Source organism: Atta colombica, unplaced genomic scaffold (genome assembly GCF_001594045.1).
Source record: "Atta colombica isolate Treedump-2 unplaced genomic scaffold, Acol1.0 scaffold224, whole genome shotgun sequence".
Taxonomy (NCBI): domain Eukaryota; kingdom Metazoa; phylum Arthropoda; class Insecta; order Hymenoptera; family Formicidae; genus Atta; species Atta colombica.
The window spans coordinates 1,055,654-1,068,487 of record NW_017259321.1 but is presented as its reverse complement, the minus strand read 5'-3'; the positions used below and the strand labels follow the sequence as shown (position 1 = coordinate 1,068,487).

At 33.8% G+C, this 12,834-nt stretch overlaps 1 protein-coding gene across 1 annotated transcript in view; it reads right to left on the bottom strand.

The window, feature by feature from the left end:
• Positions 1 to 12,834, bottom strand: part of LOC108687997 (rho GTPase-activating protein 100F) — a 67,978-nt gene that overhangs the window by 51,434 nt on the left and 3,710 nt on the right. Inside the window, exons 2-3 of the mRNA XM_018194049.1 lie at positions 12,574 to 12,681; positions 3,142 to 3,385 (exon numbers count right to left, since the gene is read on the bottom strand). Coding sequence (XP_018049538.1) covers positions 3,142 to 3,360 — 219 coding nt within the window. The 5' untranslated portion in view covers positions 3,361 to 3,385; positions 12,574 to 12,681. The remainder of the gene's footprint in view (positions 1 to 3,141; positions 3,386 to 12,573; positions 12,682 to 12,834) is intronic.

The following is a 12,834-nucleotide window of genomic DNA, read 5'->3' as shown; positions in this document are numbered from 1 at the left end:
ATATATATATATATGAATCTTTTATTTGCTAGCGATACTATTAATTATTTGTTACATTGACGAATTAATTTGCAATCGTAATAAATCAATCAGTTTTTTAATAAATATCACATTTGCTTTCTCTTGATTTGTTCCTGTAACAAAATCATCTCTCTCAGTACAAGCACTGCACTGAGGACAAGAATATATGATCCTTAAGTGTTCGGAGAGACGTGTTAGCGCTATTCGTGTCATTCTTTGTTTTACGTGTATTAAACGTGTATTAATGAAGATGGAATGACAGAAATAGCGCTAATAGCATCTCCCCGAACGCATCACTAGAAATAAGAATCTAGCCAATCTTGTCCTATTCTTGATTGGCTTGATGAAAAATAATAGAACCAATCAAAAGATGATGATTGAGCACGTGAAAAAATTGAAAAGCAGATATGTAAAATGCCTTCTATAGTTGTGCATATTTTAAGTGCACGTATATGCATGTACACAAAAAAAAAATTTTCTCTGCCGCAGCTAATCTTAGTTTGTTATAATGTATTTGCTGTTGTAACTATAAATTTATAAACTACAGCGAAATGGTTTGCTGTTACTGCTATAATATAGATATAAGATTAGTTACGATATATTTTAGCTGTCCATATTTTACATCTGCCATTTAGTTACCAATTGCAATTTTTGGTTACGACAGCTACTGTTTTTTTTCTGCCATTTTTAATCAAAAAGATAATTAACCAAATTTTTACTTCTTTATAAGAACTTTAGGCAAAAGCACATAGACAAAGTATCGATTGTTGTGTTATGAAATAACTAAAAGAAAGAACCCTGAATGAAATCTCATTCTTAAAAATTGAACCACTTTTTTTAATATTGCCTCTATTATCACTGTTAGAATTAGATTTCATTTCAAAAATTTTAAAGAGTACGCGATTACATTGCTAAGGATTTTCTAGGAACGATATTAAATCAATTGACATTTTACCCAACGTTTGCTTTTGCTTTCAATCACGATATCATTGATCAGTACGTTAATAACAATGCTTTCTTTCAATAATTTCTCGGATAATTTTAGATCGTCGCATCGTTATTTTCGTTATCGAAGCGAGATCTATTGAAAACTCTAACATTTAAATATGCTTCACGCTTGTAAAATCACAAATATTAATTTTAAGAATAATATCTTTTACACTTTAAATTCGAGAAAAAAAGGAAAACAATTTATATATAGTATGTTAAATCGCAGTACAATATTTTTTAATGTTAAGGTCATGTATTGACTTAAAGCTCCGATTCCGAGGGTAGATCTTATCGTGAAAGGAAAAATCGCGTGACCGGCCTGACACGATGGAAGCCCTGACGATTTATCGAGACAAATTGAATGGACAGCAATCCGAAGCCGGTATTCGACAACGATATACTCGAATAACTTTGGCTTCATCCTTTCGATGCCGCCGTTTCTCAGTTCGCGATATACAATATACGGATAACGAAGAAGGAGGGTTGAAAATTTTGTTTAATCGCTTCTGGTATCGTGTACATACAAATGTACCTTTTCTTCATTTCTAACATCGCATCAAAATTCCACTTTTTAAAAATGGCGATGGAAGATTTAAATTCAGTTTGAAATAAGAGAAAAGAAAATAATCCCTCACTCTCATGCTCGCAAATTATAATTATTTATACAATCATTTATTTTTCATGATTATAAATGAATATAAAGCTCTTAGAAAAATTTTAACACTCGTTACAAATCGGAGCGCATTAAATACTACTAAAATACATTAAACACTATTAAAGAAGCCCTAGCGATTGTGTTATTCTCATTGTAAATACAATTCTCATTGTAAATGCGTGGGAACGTTTCATCGAATTATTTCAGTACTGATTTAAAATCTAGTAAAACTTTCTGTTTCTTGCCAAAATTAAGCTCTTCGCACGGAGCATGAAAGAGCTAATACCGAGAAGTGAAACTTTCAATGGATTTTACTTCGGGAATAGATAAAATCTCGCTCTTTACAGATGATTCTGAGCGACGAGTTATTTTAACGGAAACTTGATTTAACGCTTGAATAGTATCAATTACATATTTGACATCGAGATTCAAGAGGATTTCCCATTGGGAATAAACTTAACGGAAAGTAGAACGCGGTGAATGCATGACGGGGCACCCCGCGGAGAATGTAAAATTATAAACGTGTGCTCGTATACGAATAACTTTTGCACCGTTGGCAACGCGTAATATTGTATCGGATAAAAGTTGCGATATGAATGAACGCGTGATGGACATGCTGGATGATTCACGTCTGCCCTTTAAATGTACATGAAATGTGATTCAGGCATGATACGAACGTCGGAATCCTCGCACGAGAATCGAGGGCAGACACGCGTGAGAGAAAATTTCCGTGACGTATAGCGTATGCGGACGTTCCTAAAGATCTCTTTTTTTCACTGCAAAGCTCACTCCAACGCAATCTTTAATGTAAAATTCCGCGCGGGGGTGAATTCTTCAATTCGGATTCAAAAAATGGACTTTGACGCATTCTGATTTGGCTCGAATCCATCATTTGTTGGCAAGACATTTAAGTTCGATCTTACGCACGTAAAATTCCTAGCGTTAATTCGTTCTGTCAATATTTTCGCTGAGTCGACTTGGAAAATCTCTAAGGTGCCTCTAAGATCTGTTTCTATCAACATAGATTAACTTTAATCTCGGTTCAACTTACTCATCATCTTTTTCTGATTTTTAAAATCAGAAAAAGATAAAAAGTAAATTAAACTGAAATTAAAGTTAATCTATGTTGGTAGAAACAGATCTTAGAAGCACCTTAAAGCTAATCTATGTTGGTATAGAGATAAACATAAGCGATCTACGTCCATTTGTACCAATGTAGTTTAATTTTAATCTTCATGATTCAATTTCATCTTTTCCTAATTTTAAGAGTTAGAAAAAGACAGAGAAGTTAAACCGAGATTAAAGTTACTCTACATCGATAGAAACGGGCATCAGAGATGATTTCGCAGAGATCAAAGTTGCGTTCAAATGCTTGAGGATTGCGATCTTTAAGAGGTTCAAGGTACCTTCGCTGTTTATTACGATCGATATGCTCAATCTCAGGTATGTTAAATCTTGCGTTATACTGCACTTACTTTCCTGCGGCCGCAGCAGAGCATGGTTGCTGCGCTGCAGCTGCGGCGAGCCGTTGACGAGAGTTGAGGCTGATGACAGACGTAGCTGAGTCGTGCGCCCCCTTCCCGCTGCAGCTGCACCACGCGCACCTGCAGCTGCACCTGCTCCCGCTCCCGCTGTCCTTGACCGACACCGACTCGACCACCGTACTTGATGCGCACGTGTTTTCGCCACTGCATGAGTTCGGTGCGTCATGCCCTCTTCCTGAAATCACGACGACAAGTTGAGTTAAAGTTGCGTGTTTTTAGGAAGATTAAAAAAAAAAGAAAATCAGTGTGAAGTTTCCTTTCTTTATTGTAAAAATAAAATCAACTCTCGAAATCTAAGTATCAGCTCGTTATTGTAATAAATTCAAAAAAGATTAATTAGAGGTCAAAAGACCTAAATATTGGATTAGAACAAAAATTTGTAATATTACTTTATTTGAATTATGTTTATATGTTAAAAAAAAATTATATAGCGCAGTTATACTGCTCGATAGGGCCAAGTTTTAGCTCCAAGAATTTGTTGTTTAAATTACAGTACGATTTTTAACGGAGTTAGGAGTAATTAAAGTTAAAATACTCTTTTCAGTTAATCCATGATAACTCGATTAACAAAAAATCTTACAAATATCGGTAAAAAAATTATTTTGTAGGAAAACTTCAGCTTTCACGTTAGAAAGTCAAAAAATTTTCACAAGTTTCTTTTTAGCATATGACAGGTTCGCAAAGTGAAAAGAAAATTTTCTGTTTTGTTCAGCTCGTAATTTTCCTTATGTAGAAACTTACAGAAACTCAAATGGCATAATAATCTTTCAAAAGTAGAGATTTTAAGATTTAAAATCCTTTCTTTTAATTTAAATTTCATTTATTTTTAATAAAGTTGCACAACTGCTTGAATGTTGAAGTTCTAGCTTTTGTACCAGCCTAAGAATGAATATATTATATTAATAATTGTGTACCGTAAACAGAACAAGTTTCGACTTAACTGCAGTCTTTATCTATGAAGAGTATATATTTGCTTATTTTTTATCTTTAATTAATTTTTATTTGAATTTGTTATTACAACAATGGACTATTGCTTATTATTAGATCCACGATAACTGTACACGGATAGAATTATCTTTTAAAATTCATCCTGAAAATGTGATAGTTGTGATACAATACAATATTTTAAAGATTTTACCATGTACTTCAGTAAAATTAATCAAACTTATTTTATATTTTATTATACTTTTACGAATGAAAGAAATTTACATAACATTCTTTGAAATACAATGTTATCCCAGAACTACCATATTTTCAGAGTAAACTCTAAAAAACAATTCTCTCCGTGTAGTTAAGTCAAAACTTATTCCGCTTACAATTATACATCTCTGTACGTAATTATTAATATGTTCATTTTACGTACATCTCCTGTATTTCCTCAGTTTTGATCCTTAATTTTTAAAAATAAATTCTACAATATATGTTTTTTTAGAAATGAACGAAAAATTGTGCATTAAATAGAACAAGTTATTAGCGGAGAACGCAAGAAAGTGTATCCTGATAATGGAGGAATTATGAATTCGGATAGTTTAGTACTCGCAAGTATTCCGTTTAACTCACTCGTGCATCGAATAGAACGTCGTTCTTAGACAGTTAATTTATGGCCACATTAATATACGGTTAATATTGAGGCGCGCGGCCATATTTTATCCATGGACGAATCATAAACTTGTAATGGATCCCCGTAATAATCCCCACGTGTCGCTCTTCTCATTTTCCTGATCGCACCTCCCCTTCTTCCTCTCTCCCATACGATGAAAACTATTTCCTCCGTCACGTCTCATTAACCCATTTTCCCTCTCGTTCTCCGATTCGCGGTTATCTTAATTTATTAACTGCCGTCCTGTATCCGCGCGCGATCGATTACCTATTCGCGTATGCAGATAATTTCCCCTCTCCGCTCCATTCTCTTTCTCTGCCCCCGCAGACGAGACCGGCGACGAGTTATATAAATCCAGGGAAGAATGTGTACTCTCTCTTCCTCCCGCTTTCTCTCATTCTTCCTACCCTCGACCCCACCTCTCCTGTATCACCGTCCTACATTTCTATTATATCCTCCTCCGGCCATGCGAAATGTCTTGTCTCTTTTTTACTCCCAGAAATAACCGTGACACGTGATGTCGACATTAATAATTGAAATACGCGCCCCGAGATGCATCGGTGTCGCGATTTCGCTCAATAAAATGGCGAGCCTCGCCCGATTCGTCCTCCTGCGAACTTATCAGAACTCAGAATATTCGCTAATTTGATTTCGCTGTAATTCGACAAAATTCGTAAAAAAAAAAATCCTAAGTTTGATTATTTAAAAGAAATAAATACACGTTTTATTTGAAATTCTAGGATATTTAGAGTAAATATCAAGTGTTCTGAATAAATTGATAGTTTGAGAAGATAATATATTTTATAATATTGATATAGCATCGAGAAACATATATTCGATTAAAATTATAATAAATTAATAAATATTAAATTGTACAATCAAATCGGCGATATAATTTCGATCGTAATTCGATTGCATACGTAATTAGTGTATAAATTAAGCATTTTGGCCGAATTATGATCGGCATATTGCTTATATAGCTTCGCATTCAGATTTTATAATTATTTCAATGTTAGTACGCACAACACGAGGTAAATATGATGATTTCATCAAAGGATACAAAGTGCGCGCGCGCGCGTGTGTGTATGTGTGTGTGTGTGTGTGTGTGTGAAAATGAGAGAGAGAGAAAAAGAAAGAAAGCGATTGCCAAATATTTAAACGCCGCCCGCTTCGTTTGATTCTCGACGCAAAATACAAACATCGCTGATTGTTTCAAGACAATCAATACTATTACATGTCAGTCTTACTTATAATAAATCGCCGTCGTACACGAAAGCTAAAATTAAAGGGGACATCCTTCGTTTACGAATGTTTGTTCTTCTTCCAAAACAACGAAAATAAAATTCCATTATTTTAAAATTCCATTAGGCTAATCCGTAACATTCAAAATCAACCATCTTTTATTACGGAACTTTCCAAATTTAATAGAGAAAAATAATCTAATGAGCAACTTTCTTATAATTAAGAAACAAGAATTCAATTTTACAAATTTATAACTATATAAGATAATTTAGAACGAAAATTAAGTTCCTCGAGAAATTTCTTATTCCAGGTATTACCAATTTAGTTGTAAATCTTTTGTTAATCTTCTCAATCCCTTATTGAAAATTCTATTAAACAGCGGTTTTTTTCACAATTTTCAAGTTTTCTCTATTAACGTCATATATAATTAATGAGAGAGGGGGGGAGGGAGGAGGAGAGAGAGAGAAAGAGAGAGAGAGAGAGAGAGAGAGAGAGAGAGAGAGAGAGAGTTTTGAAAGAGAATTTTAAATTCCAACTATTTCCTACTATTTAAAATTATATAAAAGAAATTATTTAATTATCGAATTATTAAACGATGCAAATTTTTTCGAATTATCTGTTAACCAAATTTATACATGAGAGTTCATTTGATTTTTATGATTCTTGATTCATTTTTATATAAAAATACTCAATATAAAAAAAATTATATAAACTGGGTATCATTCCTGCCTGAGTATTTCTAATATTTGCTGAGATGGGTGACCTATTTCTCGAACAACCTATATATCGAACATGATCGGATAATCTATGGTACATGCCGACACGCGATCACGGTTGATCTGGGGTCATAGTATGGTATGACAGGAATCTCATGAGCGTCAGTCGCGATCGGCTATGCCAAGCCGCTCGGATTACTATTTCTACGACATTCTGTGTCAGACTCACTCATTAAGATTCAATTAAATTGAATCACATATTAACGAGATCTCTCTTCTTTTTCTTTTTTCCTCCCTACATTCCGCAATCCTTGATTTTTTTATTGGTCTCGTTTTAAAAAACGAATCTCCCTTCCCCCCCCTTCCCTTTATTCGATTTTTCTCGTTCTTTTCGTTAAAGTCCAAGGGATTTCTCGAACCCTCATATAATTTCATCAAATCGTTTCTTTAATTCTCTTTGGAAATACGGACAAAGCAAACTCATCGTTAACAGAATGTGTGAGCAATATTATATTATGATATTATATTGATAAATCAAATTCTCATAATATCAAAATATGTTCAATTTCAGTTATTTTTAATAATTTCTATGTAGGTCGCCACTGTTGTTACTCAATATATTGTTAATTTGATTAAAACAATAGAGTTAAATAATAATATTTAACTTAAGAAAATATATTAAATTCGATTGAAATTTAATATATTATTTATTAAATGCATATGTTAATATACAGCCGATATTTCCTTTGAAGTCTGAAACTAATCTCAGAAATAGTTTGATTTTGACACATATAGAAGTTAAAAATTAAATAACAAAATGTTATTTAATTCAAAAGACTGAATTATCATTGCTCCTTTGACATTTAATAATGTGTCTTGTAAAAATTTATAGTTTTTGTAGTTTTTCATCATGGAATTTGCAGTAAAGTCACTTCTAGGAAAGGTAGCAGTATTTATCTAATAGGCGACTGATCGAGGATTCAGAAAGAATCAGGCTGCGTATATTTGACTGGAAAAGTATTTAATAGATTATTATCTTTATAAATGAATGTTGTGATATTCTGAAGAGAAATTTCTGCTAAATCAACGTATTTTGTAGATTAACGGGCTATGTTTGCTGCAGAGATAGGTTTGCATCTTGTTGGAGATCTTGCCGTCCAAGGCAGAATTTAAATAGCTGCGCTGAACAAAATTCGAAATTAATTAAAAGCAGATTAATGCTGCAATCAACGATATATAATATCCTATCGTGGTAAATTAGAAATAAACGAAAATATTGTGATATTTGCGAAAAGACGAAGTTTTTGTCATTTGTCAATATCATAGTCAATGATATATTATCTGTGACATATAAATGTCCGACCAAACTCCGTCCCAACTCTTAACGGTATTATTTCGCCCGCATCGCAAATAAATCGACGATACTTTTGAAGTTTGATCCTCCTGCGAAAATTCCCCTTCTCATTCTCACTTTGACATGATAGGTTTATCTTTCCGGTTTAAATTCTATTATCCTTGACACTTTTGGTGACGGCCCTGCTTGCTCTCATTCACGCGATTTAATTAGAGTCAGACGAACTTCATTCATAGAACTTATTTGAAACGAGCACATGTCGGGGAAAAGTAGAACACGCCAAGGCGCGATTGTGAGGAAACGCAGATGTCGTCCCAGCTTGAAACGGCCAGCGTCACTCGCGTAATTGAACCGTTGAATGGAAGAGCGTTATTGTTAGTCTCGACCAGAAAAACAAAAGGACTCGCAAAAAAGCGTGAGATAAAAAAATCTAGCTGTTATTAAAAAATTTTCTCCTCGTTTACGAAGGAAATCAAAAATATTTTTATTATATCGAGCTTTGTTATATTTGGCGCTTTCCAGCAAGAAACACAGTGTAGCACAGTGATTATTTTATCATTTTTTAACATTGACAAATAATAAAGAAGTAATAAATTCGCTGTGCCATGTTTCTTGTTGGAAAGCACCCATTGTTATTATATACAATTAAAAAAAAACAAGTAAATACTTCAAAAGAAAATGCGCATTGCGTGCATCCTTGTCCCGTGAATTAGTTTACCGCAGTTGCAGACACGTGAATTGTAGAACTTTGCAATGCAGCCGTGTTCCTTATCTTTCAGTCTATTCGATTTATCGCTCGCGTGCCTCGGCGATGGATCAGCGATCTCTCTCGCGAAATTCGCCATAAAGGAGAGGTCCGTTCGAGTAACAAGTGCTGACCAAGTATAGGAGAAACCATAACCGCTAAGAAGTCGCGCTGCAGCGGCTTATCCTGCCGGCTATTTCACTATGCATCGTAATGCGGAGTCGTAAACAGTGTCGCTGTAGTTTGCGAATAAACGGTCAATCTCTCCCTTGCGAAATTCTTTCAAGCCGGCGCAGCGCGCCGCTGCAGGGAAGCGTTTCGTAGCAAAAGGGGGCGAAGGGCGAAGCGAGGAAGGGACGACGGTAGAAAGAACGAACGATATAATGATAATAATGCACATGCAACGGAGGAAGATAAACCGTCACGCGCTCCCGAGGGTGCCGTGCACCGATTTTGTATCCCCAGTCCCTCTCGCCCTCTTCCCCGCCCTTCGTCGCAATCGCGTAAATCTTCGAGAATGCGCCGTTCGTGCTTTATGGGGCAGCCTCGCCATAGCGGCCCGTGATTAAGCTTAAACACTCCTCGAGGCTCGTACTGATTACGCGCTGGAACGTCGAAATCGGGGAATGCACGACGGAAGTGGTGAGAGAAAAACATGATTGCAACAAATTGCGCAAATCGTCATTTTTTTTCGTTATTTCGAAAAATGAAGGCGCAGACACCTGACGTTACGGTCGATTGTTTTTCGCAGTGTTTTCGTGATTCCACAAAAAGTGAGATTTATACGTTTTCACGTACATCATACAGAAAAATAATTACGCAGATAGATATATTACTGCTATCCGTTTGACCTCATTGTAACAACTCGGACAAGATTACGCAAGTAATCGTAATCGTAACGGCGAAATTTACTGCGACGACATATTAATTGCGTCGATAATGATATATTTAATTATAATTGAAAAGCATTTTTGGCTTGAATCATATTGTGTCATAGTATTAGTGTCATTAAATTATAGCAGCGGCTTCTACAGACATATGGAAAGGAAGATTTTGCTGAAGTATAAACTAAAATAAATATAAATTTGATAATAAGAAATCTGAAAATAATTTTCTTAGAAAAGTTGCACCAACATTACTTTGATTTTAAGCAAAACTTAAAACTCTCTCTCTCTCTCTCTCTCTCTCTCTCTCTCTCTCTCTCTCTCTCTCTCTCTCTCTTTCTCTCTCTCTCGTCTTAAAACGAGACAGATAATTTTAAGCTTCGTCATAGTAACATTGGTGCAATCAGACTTTAGGCCATCAAAATGAAATTATATAGGATGCTTAAACTGATTGCTAAAATGTCAAAATACTTTGCAGCATTGCTCATCACATTTAAGATCTTTAATTATTTTGATGGTTCAATAAAATTATATTCAGATCTCTATCTAGCTAAATTTTTAAATACTTCAACAAAGTCGTTTTTTCTCTACAAATATAATCCCTACTGATTTAATGCGACTATTCAACTTATTTCTATATGCAGGAAAACCCAGTGAGAAAGGAGATTTTTTTTTGTATTCAGATCTTGTCGTGTATATCGCCACGATATACATACAATGAAACAGCCACCTTATTTGAGAAACATCGACTGGCACGAATTTTCTGTCATGCTCAATCGCCAATTCTCTACGTGACTTCGTGGAAGAGTGTTATTACAGTTTCACGACACGTTACATGCAATTCATATTTCCCGAGTAAGTCGGAAACAAATAACTCTGAGCACACGATTTCCGACTGACATAGAAGAAGATTTGCGAAAGGAAATAGAAAAAAAAACATAGAAGAGGAAGAAATTGAACTGCCGCGGAATTGTAACTGCTCGGAAAAAGATGATTCTCTAAAATACTGCTCGAGCTCGTATTCGTGCCACATTTTCGAGACGCAAAAAAAAAGCGGCGGAAATTATGTTCTCTTTCTTTTTACATATTTTTTATAATGTTCAGGTCAGATGTTTCGCATCTAGCTTTCTATTATCCTTTCTATTTCTTTTTTTTTATCCCAATATGGAAAGAATGTTTTTATTGAAATATCTAAAATTTTAGCTAAATACAGAAAATAATTTTGTTGGACTATCAATATAATGTGGAATGTTCAAAGTAATTATTAAATTATCAAAACTTTTTACTCTATTCTCATTATATATTTGAAATTCCTAGGTGATTATTTTGATGAACCAATAAAATTATTTTCACATCAGTAATTAAATTTTTAGACGCTTTAACGATCGTGTTTTCCGTGAATAATTCGACAATTTGCTACGCTTTTATTTTCCTGTTAAATTAGCTCTCAGCTCCAATTATAGGTTGCTCTATTGATCGCTAAATATGATTATTCAATTACAATTAGATGAGCGAAAAATCAAATATGCCAGTGGCATATAGAAAAACTTAAGCAATAAAATGTAAAGCAATAAAACGATCAATATTTTTTATTTGCTACATGGAAAGGATTGCTACGTAAAGAATTTTAGCTTGATACATATCAAAAAATAATTTTATTGGATTATAAAAATAATTATATAGGACACTCTAACTGGCTGGTAGAATGTCAAAACTTTTTGCAATATTTCTCTTCATGCTCGAGATTCTTACGTAAATATTTTGATGGTCAACAAAATTATTTTCAGATCTACCTCTAGCTTTTTTAGATACCTCAGCAAAATTATTCTTTCTGTGTATTGCTTTACATTCTCGACTGATTCGTTTATTGTATACATTTACTGCTAAAAAACAACTATTGTTTCTCTATGTACCTACCACTAACAAATAAGCCAATATTCATAGTCCGTTCTTATTTCATCCTAAGTAATATCTTAATATACTAATACAACTCTTTTTAATTCGTGTAATTTTATACGCTCTTAAGACTACTTAACCTTTTCCTATGTAATATGTATTTTCGAATGTAACTCGATATCAATTTTATTCACAGAAGCGTCGTGTTACATTCAATATTTTTAAATGTGTATTATTATATTTTCGAAAAAAAATTTAGAGTGCAAAGAATTAAGATAGTTCTAAGGAGGTTGTAAGACAAACGTAATATGTTAAGAATTACTTGAAAAAAATTATGGATTATTCTAAATAGCATTTAAAAATAATACAAAAAAATGAAAGACAATTGACCAAAAGGGATCAAAAGTTATTTCAATAAAAAGTAATATTTTTTAAATTTGTCTCTCTAATAGAAATATGTGAAAATGTATTATAAAATAATGATAAAAATTTCAATTTTTTTATATAAATACTTTATAAATTCAAAAATATTTATGTAAAGTTACATTGAGACATTAATTTTTCGGTAAGTAAACAAAATATCATTTGTTATAAACTAATTGGTGAATTTTAATGAAACTTTGCACAAGCCATTTTTAATACTTAAAATTATATTAAAAAATTTAGATTTTTGTTATTTTTAAAATTTTTGTTTACAACAATAAAACTAATATCAAATAAGATAAATAATTTATAAAAATGCGTTGTTCAATAAAAAGAATGTTATGAACACAACTTTCACATATATATAATTTGTTTAAAGCATAAATGTTAATATATATGTTTTATGCCCTTACAATCTTCTTAAATATAAAAATCGACTATGAATACTGGCCATAGAAACGGACGCGCGAGTGTATGTTGATTCTTCCATTCCATTTACGTACCTTCTAAAAACCATCTCTCGTGCAAAGGGCCAACGGGTCCCTGCTCGATCGGTGACTGACGATCTCTCTCATTCTGTCGTGCGCCGATCCTCACCCTGTTCCGTCCTCCTGAAAGATCACGAAACGACCACCGTTTACTGCTTACGCGAGTCGCGAGAGCCACGTGACTACGGCCAATAAATTATCGCCGTTATTGAGACGCGCGATTAACCGGGGGGTGCGAGAAGAGTAGGGCGAAAAAGGGCGAGGGAGTGAACTACT